The sequence below is a fragment of the Terrapene carolina genome, unplaced genomic scaffold, assembly GCF_002925995.2.
Source record: "Terrapene carolina triunguis isolate 2854851 unplaced genomic scaffold, T_m_triunguis-2.0 Scaffold113, whole genome shotgun sequence".
NCBI lineage: Eukaryota > Metazoa > Chordata > Testudines > Emydidae > Terrapene > Terrapene triunguis.
In genome coordinates, this window is record NW_020664464.1 from 20,094,804 (window position 1) to 20,111,098 (window position 16,295).

General features: G+C 42.5%; 1 protein-coding gene across 1 annotated transcript in view; it reads right to left on the reverse strand.

Annotated features, from left to right (window-relative positions):
* Window positions 1-234: 234 nt before the first annotated feature.
* The window catches only part of LOC112104021 (fructose-1,6-bisphosphatase isozyme 2), a 33,643-nt gene continuing 17,582 nt past the window's right edge, over window positions 235-16,295 (reverse strand). The window contains exons 4-7 of the mRNA XM_024196096.3: window positions 14,448-14,588; window positions 12,968-13,105; window positions 5,420-5,539; window positions 235-519 (exon numbers count right to left, since the gene is read on the reverse strand). Coding sequence (XP_024051864.2) covers window positions 325-519; window positions 5,420-5,539; window positions 12,968-13,105; window positions 14,448-14,588 — 594 coding nt within the window. The 3' untranslated portion in view covers window positions 235-324. The remainder of the gene's footprint in view (window positions 520-5,419; window positions 5,540-12,967; window positions 13,106-14,447; window positions 14,589-16,295) is intronic.

Below are 16,295 nucleotides of genomic sequence, written 5' to 3' on the forward strand. Positions count from 1 at the left end.
CAGCTACTGCATTATCAGACACTTAGCTTCAGATCAAATAGAGTGTAACCCAAACAATTCACTTCCTTTTTTAGTATTAAGCAAGTAGATACTGTTAGTATTAAAATTAGGACTTTGCTTTTACTCTTGTATTACAGAAACTGAGACTAAAGCATTTTTGCACCTGTATTCAAGGGGAATTAAAACCTTTAGGAACAGTCTTCACTATTTCCATTGTCAGTGAAAGGGGGAACTGATATCCCGGAAACCAAAGTCTTCTGATTGCTGCTCTTTCTGGAAAGTGATGTAGCCGGTGTGGGAGGAACATCTGGTGTGTGAATGCCATTAACTGCTTTTCTGGTGTTTCTGCACACAAGCGAGGTATTCCTGCACATCATCTGGGGAACCAAGAATCAATGGGACTCTCTGGTGAATAGATTCAGGCTTCACATCCAGCACTGGCTCAGACCCTGTGGTAGCCATCCCACCAGCCTGCTCAATGATGAAAGCCATGGGGTTGCACTCATAAAGGAGACGGAGCTGTAAGAAAAGACAAAATACAGGACGGTTTGGGGGGGAAATAACAACAAAGCACTTTGCAGAACTTAAGTGTTGACCTTCCCTTTATGACCTTGGCAAGCTTCTGCAAATCTCCCACTAGAGAAGCTACCACAGTTCCATTGGTGTTAGCAATGATGGGAGCTCTGGTATAGACCATCTGCCAGTGTTTTAACCACTGTGTTCTTCAACTCTCTCTCTTTTACAGCCTCTCTTTATTCAACCTTCTTTCAGGGTTTCTTTAACAATAACATCCCCACCATAAGCATCATATTGCGTCATGTTCCCATCTCCCATTGTGAGATTTTTAAAACTTTCTCTTCTGGCTTCCATTGCAGCTTCTGTAGAAGAATGCAGTGACATTGCACTGAAGTATCAATATTCCAGTGGAATTTTAGCATTTCAGAGCTGAGGTACACAGTAGGTGGGACAGCACTGGCAATAGGTTTTGCCGGACTAACGAGGTTCTTGAGGCTGCATGCAGCAGTGAAGTGGTTAAACTAGCAAAGGTGACACCTTCCCACAGGCCTTATTTGTTATCTTGGAGCTTGGACAGTTGTGTTTGCTCAGGATATTTTGGAGTCTGAAACCTGATGCTGACATTCTCAAGTGTCAGGAGTTGATTGCAGCACTGCACAACTGCGGCTAAACCTGTTACAGTGAGCTGAGTTCATGCAGATAGTAACTTTTAAGTAACTATGGTTATTTTAGAAATGTATTTTCAGTTTAGTGTGAAGGAAATTAGGCCCCCAATACCTATTAATGTTAACAGAAATTTCAGACGTCATCATAAAAATGTTCCAGTTTGAAAGCAAGTACATTTGGGTCATATGTCAAAAAACTCTGGGGTCCTGGAACTAGGGGTCTAGGGATGTGGCAGCACCCCTTGGCTTGAAGTGGTTTCCATCATATAGAAGGTTTACAGTTTGGCTCAATGGCTCTCAGCATCCCCACTATACAAATATTTTCAGTGGCATTGGAACAACTACAGTATGTAAAGGGGAATGAAAGGCTGGTGATTTAACAAGGTTCAGTTAATGGACTTGGTTTTGGGAGATCTGCTTGGATAAAACACTTATGTCTTCCTTCTGTGCCTCACGTCTCCATCTGCAAACTAGAGATAATAATACTTTCCTATCTTACAGGCTTGTTAGGTATTGAGATACAATGGTGTGGCATGGAAAAGCCTATACAAATGTAAAGCACCCTCCCAAAAACAGAATGTGCTTTGGAGAAATGGAAGTGTGTCATGGAATACAACCAACCCTGTAATAATTTCGGTGATCACACTGTTTGCAATAAAACCAGGGATTTCATACACTTAAGCAATGTACATAGCATTAACTTTATTTCTTACTTATCTTTAAAGTTTGTTTCAATGCCACTCTAAGTATACAATGTCCAGCTAACAGGTAACATGGGGGCAATGGCCTTTGTAGTCTCTTTATGGCATGGTCAATTCAAAAAAGAAAACCTGCCACAAAACAGCAGTGGTGTCACTGCAGAATCACGTGGGGTTTGTCACTGTTTTGGTGTGACTGTAAACCTTAAGAATGCCATTCATCTATCTCAACAGCTGGAAAACTAGATGGGACCAGCAGTGATTGGGATAGAACCAGTAGAAAGGGGAAGTAGAGCAGGCACTAGCTGGGGGGATGCAGGAGTGTCCCCCGCCCCCCCCGAGTCTCCATTCATTAGCCAGCCAGGGGAGGAAGGAAACTGATTGGTCCTTTGCTCTCCCCTTTCATTAATTTTAAATCCTAGGCCAGGCCTTGAGGAGCCTCTTTTTGCTCTATTTCAGCAACCCTTGTTACCACCACCCCCTGTACCCATAGTTTAGGAGCTGTGTCTTGCAGATGCTGCAGGTCTGACCCATTGCCTGTTTTGGGGTCAAAAATTTTTTTTCTTACAATTGTGGCCAAATTGGCATAGTCCTGTTTTGGGGGTTTTGTTTATGTTTTTCCTTCCTCACAGCATCCTGGAGGCACAGTTAGGCTAAATAGGAATAGGATTTAATAATATGTGGTAGTATTTGGTAGGGATGTTCGTTTATTGCAACTTGTGGCTGGTTTCCAGTCTAATTAAAAGGAATGGCTCTGGGAATTTGCTGATGGGCCTTGTGCTCACGGGATAGACCAGGACCTTGTGTCCTACGCAGGCTGAAGTCCTCCCGTTTTGGTAGCCTTTGTTGCCTTCACAAGGGCATGGAGGAGGTGGGTGGTAGGATTCAGAAGAGCAAGCTGAGTCTACCCTGAGTGTTGGGTTATATGGTAGAGGTCTTTAACCCTGCCCTGGAACTACATACAGGCAGTTAAGTAAGAGTCTGGGTGACAGGGCAGGTAGTTCCCCTCCCTTGTGTTGGGTTTAATAAAGTTGTGGGCCTTCTGCTTAAAATCCATCCCTGTGTCTGTCCTCATTCATCACCATGTCCGGGTCAAAAGCATACTTCTTGCCTTTGTTCAGAAAGCTGACTGCATCCAAGCCTCCCTCCTTTAAATGCATTAACGTTTTGTAATTCATAAGAGCATTATGAACATCAGATCCACAAAAATATGATTTGGTTAACATTTCCAGTTTAAAAACAGCATCTGCAAATAGGCTGATACTGTTTGTTTCAATATGAGAGACAAAGATTAACTCTCGTATATATTGAGCACTTGACACTCTTGTTTTTATCTTGACCTGTAGGGAGTGGCCTTTGTGCTATACTAGCTTGTTCATTTAGCATGCTCATCATGCGCTTCAGCTCCAAAATCCATGGAGTAAATCTATCCCAGGTATAACTCCACATATTTGCTCTCTCAGCACTCTGCCTATGCATTGGGGATGTTCACAGGGTAAAGGAGGATGACTGGGTAACAGTTGCCGTGGTACTGTCTTTCAAACCGGAACAGCCGTGACTTTGGATGAATTGATCTTTATGGACAAACCTACTACATGCGGCAGACACCGGTCTAGAAAAAGTGGTGGTGATACTTGACCTCAAATCACAAGCCCTTTTCACTCTTAACTGAAAGTGACAGCCCCTTATTTTGTTTGTAGAATAGCCATTAAAAGCAACCTCCTCTGCCCCCCAATATTAAAAACCAAATTATTGGAAGTGGACTGAGAAAACAGTGCCTCCAAAATTCTCCTTCCAGCACCTAAATATATCACCTTCACAGTACACCCTGGCTTCCTGAATGAAAGTCTTGAGCTAATTGTCACCTTTCCCTCTCCTCCATGGCAACACAATCCAAGTCAGCCATTAGCTACTAGAGGCTAATTTACACGTGTAAACCCTTTAATTCCATATTTGTTCCTTGCTTTCTCTAAAGCTGTGAAATGAAATCACCTTGAAACTGCTATTGCCTTCAAAAAAGGAGCACAAAGTAAAATTTTAGCATTTTTTTTTTTTTTTTTTTTTTTTTTTTTAATAGTATCTGGCACAGCTGTTCACATAAAATGAAGATCCCATGTACACATACTCTTTGCCCAGAGGTTTAGAGCACAGTATGTATTTCACAATGTATGGTGTATGCTGCCTCTCGGTATATGCCTGCCAGTACCTTCAGGATGTCCCTTTTTTCCTGTCTCTTATCTCATTCACTTCACAGCTGCTTTTATATAATTTCCAAATATAAAGACTTAACCTGAAAAAGAAAATCTGTAAAGCTGGTTCTCTCACACACACGACCATCCCACAAATTCTGTAATAAATGGCCAGTCCCTTCCAGACGGCCTTTAACACTCAAACATTCTGAGCAAATATGTCCCAGGAACCATGTTACCAGGAATGGCTTAAAAACAAATCTTGAAAATCATTGCATAATGAGGGGATTCCTGCACTGGCAACATGGTGTGAATCCAGCTATTTCCCTACTTTCCTCTTTTTCAACAAGGACTTATTGATTGGCCTCTTCAGATGAGTTTTTAGTCCCCTGTCCCAAGGTGGTTTGTATAGTTGGATAGATAATCATCATGATGGCAGCTTTGCTAGTTCTGTGGGACAAAATATCTTTGTCCACACTGGTCAAGGAAACAGTGCTTGCTAGCTCAGCTGTATTTAAACATGATTTCTGGTAGCAGTGTTCTTCAGTAAGGACAAGGCCGCAGAGTCAGTACAGCAGACCCAGTCTATGTACCGCGAGACTCAGGCCTTGTCTATATGGTGGTGTAATGCACTTTATGAGGGTGATATATCTAAAACGCACTAATGTGTTGCACATTAACTGGTCTGTGTAAACATTGGTGGTGCACACTAAAGATTCCCTAGTGCTTTTTAATGTAGTACTGTTTCAAATAGCACTACATTAAAGTGAATCAGCAGAATCTATATGGACCAATTACTGTGCAAGAGGTTAGTGTGCTTTAAAAATCATACCCCTGCCATTACTCCACCTCGTAGACAAGTCCTAAGTCCTACACTATTTTGAATACTTTCCCAGAGGACCCATTGTGATGTTTCACTCTAGTGGTTGGCTCCAGTTACTATAACTGCTTGATCCTCACTACCAAGTAAAAAAACTATTTTTAGGTCAAATGGTAGAGGCCTGTATGTTCTGTGCTGGAGATTCCAGGTTCAATCCCCATTGGAGACTGTGAATTAAAAGTTGGCTCCACTGAAGGATGTGTGCATAGTCTGTAATGCAATGATTGGTTTAAAAACACAAAAATAAATGGGATGACTCTGAAAGGTCAGAAGTATGTTAGATGGGACCACTGTTGAGTTGGGCCAAATCTAATTTGTAAAAACTTTGACCTTTGTGTCCCTTAATATACTCCCAAACCAGCTCAAGAAAAGCTATATTTAAGCCACTATGCATAAATTATAACCATTCTGTCACACACTCTGGAAAAGCAGTGGAGTAGGTACAGTAAGTTCAGAAGACAAACAGTTTACCTTTCCCTTAGGACTCTTCTGGTTAGCTGGGTACATGAATATCCCACCATACATCAGGGTGCGATGAACATCAGCCACCATCGAGCCCACATATCTAGAGCCATAGGGGGCACTGCCATCCTGTAAAACAGATGGAGACCTTGAAGCTAAAGCTGTTATATCTGCGGATACCAGTCAGCTCTGTGTTCTTGGGGAACCAGGGTGTAGTATCTAGCCTGTCTGACTCATGAAAGACAACCCCCCCCCCCCCCCACACACACACCAGACTCTGCTTGAACCAAAACCGATCAGAGAAAAGGCTTGCAGAGAGCAGTGAAGGGCATTGGGAGATGCACCTAGACCCCTCCTGACAAGGGTGACAAGATTAAGACATCTCTATTTGCATACAGAATGGAGAGCAGAGACAACTCCCCTAGCCTCATCTGCATGAAAGATGAGACAGGGATTAGCATACAGAATGAAGAACAGAGAACCGCACTGAACTCTGGGACCAGAAAAGCAGGGAAGCACTGCATCATGGGAATCTCTGCTCCAGATGTTAATGAACCTACGCCTGCCCAAACCTGCTCAGCAGTTATCAGGCCAATGCTAGTAATGAATCCTTGATTGATATCCAAAATACTGAAGCAGTCTAGTTGCATTGTGAGCTCCCTGGAAGAAAACACCACCCATAACCAAGAGTGATCAGCTCCTATTGTCTAGCCTAAAGAAAATCCTTGAGTCATTAGTTTACCCATAAACAAATCTAGTGTTCTCCCTTGAACCATTGTTGTTTCTCTACAAAAAAACCCCCCTACCTATGTTCAAGTAAGTGTTCTGATGCTTAGATTCAAACTATGCATCAGTTCCACTGGGACTCCATCTTCTCCTGACTGATCGTGCTGGGGGCTCTGCCTGTCTCCAGTACTCAGGACCCTGAGCTACCATCATCACCTGGGAACCCTGGCCAGTTCAAGCCTCATGGAGTGGGTGAAATCCCCTTCTCTCTCTCTCTCTCTCTCTCTCTCTCTTTCTGTGTTTTTCCTTTCTACCTTAGGTATTAACTTTTAATAATGTAACTGTTATGTTGGTTTAGCCCTCCTTGTGTAGTTATCACTATTATTCAATAAATAACTTTTATGGTTAAGCTGGTTGCTTCTCTCTCTTGCTGAACTTGACTCTTTTTTGTGTTTTTAGCTTCCCCCATTTACTCTACAGCAACGGTTCTTTTACCTAAGCTTAAGACCCCTGCAGCGCCCAAAATACTGTGGGGTTTGCTCATCAAGTAGGTTATTACCAGTACAATTGTGATGTGAGAGTGGGGATAGGGACGGGCTGAATCTGGGACACGTAAGGGTGGCAGCTTGAAAGTGCTGATTGACCCGTTCCGCTCAGACTTGCTCTGTTTGTGTGGGTGTGTTCATCCGGTTCTGGGGCTGGAGGAATCCAGCCCTAGGGAACCTAGGTCTGCAGGATAGCTCCATTGGGAGGGGACTTGCATAAGGGAGAAGTAGAGCTCCATATGAAAACACACGTGAGACAAGCAGTACATTGATAGAATTACAGAATTCCCCCCTCCCCCCAGAAGAGTAACCCAAATAAATGAGCATACCCCAAAGTAACAGGCAAAACTGGTAACACTGCCAGGCTGGGTAGCTGGCAAAACTGCAATGTATCATTGCCCTCTTCATTTTGTTACAAGTCCGAAATCAAAGTTTGCTTAAATCCCTGACCACTTACTGGACACACTAAATGTTAGCAGGCCTATAGTTTGACACACCCTTTCTCAAAAGGATAGAGTCTCTTATAAAATGTAGTAATGTCCATGCAACCCCAAAGTAGTTGCAGCAGTTTTTAAACTCTCCCTGGGCAGTATGAGCCACTCATGGTAACTTTGTGGCATCATATGTGCGGGCAATTTGAGTACATGAGACCCTGATACCATCTTTCCAACTTCCCTGCTTGCTCTGTCTTGAAAGCCAACACGGACTGAGACTGCTGATAACCTTGCTTCCTCATGTGATCAGAAAAATGAGTGTAGTCAGGTGCTTCCAGGGATGGAGATGCAGGAAGAGCAGAGCAAGGGGGATCTATCCTTGTGCTACTCTCTGAGGATTCTTGTTGTTTTGCTCCCAAATAGGTGCTATGATTTTAGGATTGTTGCAGACTTATTTTGGAGATTATTTGAGAGTATGGTTTTGTTTGCTTTTAGCTTTTTGGAAGGCACAGAAAATGTTTATCACAGAAAATGTCATTTTTGGGAGAGCAGTAAGAAAATGTATGCCTATCAAACTTGACAGTGTCCATTTAAAATCTGGGGGACATGTGGTCCTTGCATGCATCGCCTCTGATCCTCTGCCTCTATCAGTATACACCTTCCAACTTCTGCAACAAAGGAGGCAGGGGTTTTACAGACAAATCTCCTTCATTGCACAATCCTTATTCATCCCCAGAGCCAGGTCCAACCTGTGCACTGAATGCGGTTAGGGGTCCTGTTGTTAAAAATAGTATGTGATCAAGTAATTTAAAGACTATATCACAATCCATAAGCACAAGGGAGCCAAATTCTGCATAGGCAGCCTTAAAAGAACAGGAAATGCCAGGATTCTGTTCTAACTTTTGAGTGCTTGACTTTGCAACCTTAATAATGTCCTTTTAAGAAAAAGAATTTTTCTGTGCGTATTATGACATAGAGGACCACATTCCACTAGTGTGTTTGAGTTATCTGAATTATGTGATGATCATGAGTACAGTATATGGGAATAGGCAGGCCAGCTGGTAATCCTGCTTCCTCTATCAGGGTTTGGTTGTTTCTTACCATGATAGAAACATAACTGATACAGACACAGCTGAATGCATGATCATGCTACAAATAATAGAAAATAGAAACTGCTTCATTTTAGTGCAGTTGTCACCTGCACCACAAGGACCTGGGAAACAGACAAAAGCAAACCTTTGACTTCCCTTTAGGAACAAGACACTAGCAGGTGTACATTCAGTATTCCCTTTAGTTTTCAAGTTTTACTTCTTGTTTGATCCCTTATGATACAGTCTGGCATTCTCACAGCTGCAACTGAATATCTCATATGTTTCTCTTTCAGATGAGAAAGCTAATGTATGCTGCATGATGGCTGGAACAATGCCCAGATTTCCCTCTCAAACAAAGATAAGACATGAATGCCAGTGAAATACTTTTTCCTCTGATTAGACTCTCAGAAATGCCTAATTTGTATGTGCATCTGGAGAGCATTTGATATTGGCTCAGTGGGTCCTAATGAGAGAGAGAGAGAGAGAGATTTCCAAGATCCCTGCAGCATATGCATGGCCACTGAGTACCACCACCCCCAGAACTGATGCGATATTTTCAACAGTGGGGTGGCGGAAGCAGGCATCCGTGCATGCCAGTATCATGCTCCATGCAGCTCAGTGTGTGTTCCAAGAGGCAGGAGTGCTGGCTACTGTGCCTCACATAAAACTGGATGCCAAGTCCCCCACCCAAATTGCTGCTCTGACATGATGCTGCCATGGGCTATGAGCCACACCAAGCATCAAACCATCACTCACACAGATGCCCACTTCTGCCTCCCTGTTGGAAAAATGGTGGTATTAGCTAATTTTGCTATTTCCAAGCAGTCTGTGAAATCATGATTTTCACAGGGTCCTATTTACGAGTCTCTTATGCTTAAACCAAATGGATTTAAATGGTTCAAAACATGAAGGTCGTGTAGTATTTTCCCACAGTATTACATCAGCTTTCTCCTCAACCCATGCACATCTACTCATCTGTGTGGCACCTGTTTTCTTCTACAGAGGTAGTGTTAGATGCATAGCTAGAAAGAAGATCTCCTATGAAGGGAGACATAGCTCTGGCTTAAAGTAAAATTTGGTTTCCCTAGCTATCTTCTTATGTACAAAACTCGGTTCCTCCATAACACTGCCCATAGTGGAGTGCATGTTAGAATCAGCATACTCCTTTATACACACTACAGGAAGCTCTTCAGGTGGCAGCTGCTATTCAAGCTTGAGCAGCAGACCAGAGTTTTTGTGGTGGTTAACAAGAGATTTAGGTTTACTCTGGCCAGTGGGGGCCGCGATCGGCCGAACCTGCCGCGTCAGCAGGTAAATAAAACTGGTCCGGCCCGCCAGGGTGCTTACCCTGGCGAGCCGCGTGCCGAACGTTGCCGACCCCTGCTCTGGACTCTTCTCCCTCCCACCATCCCCGCACCGTTGCCATGGATAGTAGTCACATTCCAGAAGAGAGGGATTGGTCTAGGGCCTTTGCATTTGACTTTGAAGCAAGAAGTGTGCCCTTCTAAACAAAGGTGAGATGCTGTTGTGGAACTGATAAGAGAAAAGAGGTAATAGAGATCAATAAATATAAGGGACAGGAAAATGAACAGTAATTGAAATAATTAGTTAACTAACTTAGTTACTAATATGGCATAGCAAAGAATAAGAACATGCACAGAGGCAAATATGAAGTCCTTTTTGAAGCAGGGTTCTATGTTTCATTTAGGAATCTTTGAGGAAACAGTGGGGAATTTTCCTTCAGCCTCCTCCCCTGCCTCCAACTTGGAATTGCCCAGAAAGTTCATTTTTATCTTAGTCTTTGATTTTGTATCTGCAAATAACCGTGAGTGCATTTTTTTTTTGGCATCTAGCTGTTGTGACAGACCCAGACCAGTGGGGTACAGGAGTCTGGTAGAGGGCAAATATACTGGTCACTGGATGAGTAGTTTTCTGTTCCCTGAGTGACCAGAGCAGGGGCTGCACTAGAGTAATCAGGAACCTGCTAGAACCAGTTAAGGCAGGCAGGCTAATTAGGACATCTGGAGCCAATTAAGAAGAAGCTGCTAGAATCAATTAAGGCAGGCTAATCAGGGCACCTGGGTTTTAAAAGGAGCTCACTTCAGTTTGTGGTGTGAGTGTGAGGAGCTGGGAGCAAGAGGCACAAGGAGCTGAGAGTGAGAGGGTGTGCTGCTGGAGGACTGAGGAGCACAAGCGTTATCAGACACCAGGAGGAAGGTCCTGTGGTGAGAATAAGGAAGGTGTTTGGAGGAGGCCATGGGGAAGTAGCCCAGGGAGTTGTAGCTGTCATGCCGCTGTTACAGGAGGCACTATAGACAGCTGCAGTCCACAGGGCCCTGGGCTGGAACCCGGAGTAGAGGGCGGGCCCGGGTTCCCCCCAAACCTCCCAATTGACGTGGACTGTGGGTTCTTCCAGAGGGGAAGGTCTCTGGGCTGTTCCCCAACCCACATGGTGAATCTCTGAGACAAGAAAATCCGCCAATAAGCGCAGGACCCACCAAGATAGAGGAGGAACTTGAGCCTGCAAATCAGGTTATTAGACAGTGTGACAAAGTAGCAAGATGTCTAAAAGCCTTTGAATTTATGCCTGAGAAATTGCACCTACAATTATTCGCATGTGCAAAATTGCACGCTGCTTTTCTGAATTAGGCCCTACATCTTGTTTGCTTCAACTTCAAACTAATGCAGCCCAAAAAGATTGTACGGGCAGAAGCTGCTTGTTTTTTTCCCTTGTGTTATTTTTTTTGGAGGCTCTCTGGAGCCCAAACCCTGCAGCAGGGATGAAGAAAGCCCTCTCTTCGAGTGGAAGTGATGGCACCATAATGGCTTGTCCTTTCCTGAGGAACTATTGGTCATGCTGAACTGCCCCTAGGTTTTCTGATGTGGACTAAATATTCAATAATGACTGGGCTGAAATCTTTTATAGGACCTTCCCCAGAAGATGTGAGTAGTGACTGCATTAACACAGTATTACCTTTTAAAGTTAAAAAAATTCCCGCTGCTGACTAGATGTTTTAGTTCAGAAACACTTCCAACAGCCGGTTTGCAACAATAGCACAGAGCAAGGTCTAAACAATATGTTTTTGTAAATGAAGTTTGAACTCCTGCAGGATTTGAGTCATATGATAGAACCGTGTGACAAGTTACAGGTACTCCACAAAGGTATTGACAGAGTTCTGGTGAAATGTCATTGGATTGCACTGTTTGATGTTTTTCTTTCACCCTTTGAAATTGAAATGTATGAAACATAATGATTTTCCTTTTGGCTAGCTCTGCTCCTTGAACAAACAGTTTACACTTTTTTCAACAGTCAGGTGGCTTTATAAAATGTAGATTACGTTCTGATCTGGGGGATTGAAGGATTCATATATAAAGAAGCAATTTTCAGGAAGCAAGAAGGCTGTAAACTGGGTTCCACTTCCCTCAAAACTAGACTAAACCCCTCACTTCTCTGTTTCAAATAAAACCACATAAGCAGACGCACAGCTTTCTAATACAACATATCTCATAGTAACAACTTAAAGCAATAAAGCAGAGTTCTTGGGCAGACGCAGAGCAAAACTGTACCCATTTTGTTCAGTGTAGCAAGATGTAAGTTTACAGCCTACCAAGAAGTCCTCACAGAAATATGACCTGCAACCTTATCTAAAGATGTGATCCCATCAGACTTGACAAACTAAGCAGCATCAGTTTGTGCCAGTACTTGGACAGGCGCTCTCCAAGCAAAACATATGGTGGTATAGCAAGTAGGCTCTTGTGCTACTGTGCCATTACTGAACCAGTGCCTCAGTATAGTGCTCTGGGGAAGTTTGCTACTGGATGCACTGTCTTTTAGGTGAGACATAAATCCGATATCTTTTTTCGCAAGAGTAGGGTTAATTCTAGCATCCTAACGAAATTCAAACTTGAGTAATTATAGTCTACCACATTTTGAAGTGACTTGTTGGACCTACACAGTCACATTTTCAAAGAACTTTTCAAAACTGCACAGGCAAAATGTGTGCATGTACGTGTTCATACTCACAAAGGGCTCAGTCATGCCTTATTAGGCACTGATCCATGCTGAAGGCATTGCAGATGCGGAGTTCCAGGCGGCAGCAGAATGTAGAGGGTAGCGTGCCCTCAGCTATACCTGTTCAGGTGGTACAATGTACGCCCCCTATGGGGGAAGGGTGCATGGGCACGAGTCCACCTCTTTGTCTTTTGGGGTTGTATTGTGCCCCATGAGGCATTAGGAGGGAGCAGTCTGCACTTTGGGAAGCATTGGATTTGCAGCTGTACCCTGCTGCTGCACAAAGGTGCAACTGTGGGGGAGGATTTTTACACCCCGCCCTTCAATGCAACCTACTGAGCAGTAGTGAGAAATCTAGCCCAAAATGGATAATTGTGCATGTTATTGATTGAGGTAGTATTCAAATATATTTGAAAATAGGTGCATGTCCAAATTTTGTATGCATAATTTCAGAGGTTCTTTAAAACTCTGGCTCTTATTATCTAGCACATCTTCCTCCAAACTATTACAGAATGCCGATGAGTTTGGCTACCATATAGGTTGAAGTAATAAAGGATTTTCAGAGTAGTGGAAGCCAAAGTACTTTAGCCATGTAGCCAGAACATACCAGGTTGTAGATAATGTTGACAAGGTCAAGGAGTTTAATTCAGCAAAACAATCAAACCTATCCTCCTCTTTGAGCCGTACTTTGCTCAAAGCAGCATGAGCCCTTGCTGCATTAGCTGATTACAAAGCTGTTATTTTCTCACCTCAGGGAATTTCTTCCTTTGTAAATATTCGGTCATCGCAGGATCAAAGTACTTGGCATAACCCTCATTGATACTGTAGATCTTCCCTTTCTTCTTGATTTTCACATCTTTATTCACCAGAACAAATTCACCAAGGGCCTACAGAAGAATGAGGTGCACCAATTACTAGCAGGCAGTGGGATAGCTAAAGGAAAGTTTGAAAGACTTTAGCACAACGTGGTCCTTTAATCACTATTCATTTATATGACTTGTCATTGTTTCAAACCGATCCAAGCTGGAAAGCTGCTTTAGGTACAGGAAGATTTGCCATATCTTCAATGTGAGCAAAAATAATCTCAGAAATAATTGTCATAAAATGAATACCAGTCCAGTATTGTTAACCCCAAATGCATTAAAAAATGAGTCAGACCTGAAAAGGTCATGAGACTGGCATCAAGATCATGAGATTTTTTTTTTAATTGATTTTTGGGGTTGTCTTTTGATTTTTTTTTTTTTAACTGCCCCTGCGCACCCTCACTCTGTGTGTGTGTGTGTGTGTGTGTGTGTGTGTGTGTGTGTGTGTGTGTCAATGAGAGTGTTGCTAACATCCCAAATATATTGAGTAGGCTGACCTTGGCCACTGCTGCATGAGATCTGCCTAATGATTCGGAGCTTCCAGCTTCTTCCCAAACCTGAAAATGCTAATTAATTAATTCAGTGGCCTCCCTCAGCACTCACATCAATTCTGTCCCCAGTCTGTCTGCTTGGTATAATCTCTTCAGTAAGTTACTTTTAGAGCTTAGGTATATTGGCCTTCACTGAAGTCAATGCACTAAGATCATGGAGCCAAGATTTCACCCATCGATTAAATAAAACCTTTATATTGTTACCTATCTTGTGCTGACTTTCCAAATGAGCCATCTCCTTTCTCCTTCTCAAGCTCCCTGGACAATGCTGTCTGGGCTTCTGGTGTCTGATTTTGAGAAGCAGTCTGCAGGTTTATGGGCACGTTTTTTTTATTTGCAATATTTGAGTATGCAAGTCAAAGCACTTAAAATAAAGCTACCTAACCTGCAGATGCAGTCAGGAAGTTAGGGGTATAAGTGTGTATGAATTATACCCATAATTAATATTTGCATTTGCTGAATTAAAAGCTAAACTGAGGCCCTTTAAAAAAAAAAAAAAAAAAAAAAGAGGGTGGGGCCCTTAATTGGGGGCAAAGGCACTGATGAGTTTTCTTAAACATTTCCCAGTATAGGGCTGTGATGTAGTCTTAAGATGAATGCACAGGGGCAAGGTCTCAATTTCTTCCCAAAACGTGGTTTTGTATTACCAAGTACCAGTAGGACAAGGATGGATTAAAACAGGACCTGGTCAAAAGGGAGAATGCCACAAATAATATTCTCTAGACCAGATTGGAATGAGAAAATAAGTAAAGCCTAGCATATGAAATACTAAAAGGCAAAAAGAATGTATATCGTAATTAACATCTTGTATATACCGGATCTAGCATGAAGCAGTCCACTCCTTGCCCGGTAGAAAGAGCCACCAGCGTAGCACTGCCATACAAGGCATAGCCTGCTGCAACAATATTTCGTCCTGGCTGCAAGGCATCCTTTTCAGAAGGCTCCTCTTCTGTTGTCTGAGGAAAGAATTATCACAATATTGAAGGTTGAGATCTTAATGGAAAACAATAAAAGCAGAACTCAAATTTAAATGAAAAACTGTTAAAATAACGTCCTCTAGGGTTGCCAGGTGTCCGGTTTTCGACCAGAACGCCCAGTCAAAAAGGGACCCTGGCGGCTCCGGTCAGCACCACCGACTGGGCCATTAAAAGTCGAGTCGGTGACACAGGAGGGGCCTGGGGCTAAGGTAGGCTCCCAAGTTCCACGCAGCTCCCGGAAGCAGTTGCCAATTTCCCTAGTACGCACCTCTCCACAACAGCAAGCTTTGTTGTTTATCATTGGTTTTGCTTGCTGTGGTTTTTAAATCAGTTTTCAGTCCTCTCGGCCTTATTTATAAACCACCATACACATTTACGGCATTATATAAATAACAATGTGAGCATTCCTATTCAAGCCATATAAAATGCTTTACTGTTTTTACAAACATTAATATTAAGCACCCTATGTACAGGGTACTATTTACTCTTCTTTAGAGTAATATCTTCTTTAGAGATCTGTAAGCAACATGTGAGTTAAATTCATAGATGGTATTAAACTGGCAGGAACTGCAAATGTCCATGAGGACAGAGACATAATTCAAAAGGACCTAAAGAGAGAGCAGAAAACAGCAGAAAAAAATGCAAGATGATATATCAAGCTGGGCAATGACTATTCAAATGTTCTTATTCAATGAAAAGGAGAAACTTGAGAAGCCATAATGCTGAAAAAGACCTAAGGGTGATAGGGAACAACAAATTAGCATGAATTCATTATGCCATGTGACAGCAAGATAGACCAGTAGAATTTTGGGCTGTATTCACAGAAACGTCATATCAAGGAGAAGAGAGGGGGTGTTTGACATAGTCCTTCTCTGTAAGACTGTATGTAAAATTGCATTTATCTCTAGGTACCACATTGACAGAAATATATTTACAGACTAGAGGGAGTTCAGAGAAAAGCAACAAAAGTTATCGGGGCTGGAGGGCCTGACTTAAGAGAAAAGACTGAAAGAGAGAAATATTTACAGCTTGGCTAGGAAATGACAGAGGTAGGGACATAAGTCTATGAATGTTTTGAAGGGTGTTCAAATGGATACAAAAGCAGTAATTGTATTAAATTATTAAAGGGAAAATTTGCACTAAACGCTAGAAAAACTTCTTAATAGACGTATTAGACTTTGGATTAGTCTTCCTAGGGAAGTGATGGAGGCCCCATTGCTTGGGAGATTTAAAAGTACACTGGACAAAACATTACAAGCTATACTTTAGTAGGACACACCAGTATTCTGGCAGGAAGGCAGAGTAGCTGATATAATAATTTTCCCCCAGTCTCTGACATCTACCTTTTCTGACTCTGTGATAAATTCTGAGAATTGTTATTCTCTATGCTCATTCAGGGTGAAATAGTGCCATTGACTTCACTGGGGCCAGGATTTCACCCTTGATTTTTGGCCTGTTTGCCAAAAAAGTTTGTCAATTGTGGTGGCTTTTTTTGTGATGACACCTGTTTAGTAGGAACTTGAATGAGACCTTTAGTCACAGTCCTGAGGTCCCTGTTTAGCTTTTACTCATTTCTGACTCACGCAAACAAACTCCCATGGATTGGAATTGGATTTCATTAGTTTGAGTAGAAACTGAATAACAACTTAAGGATTTCGCCCTAGCTAGGGTTGGTCAAAATTTTAC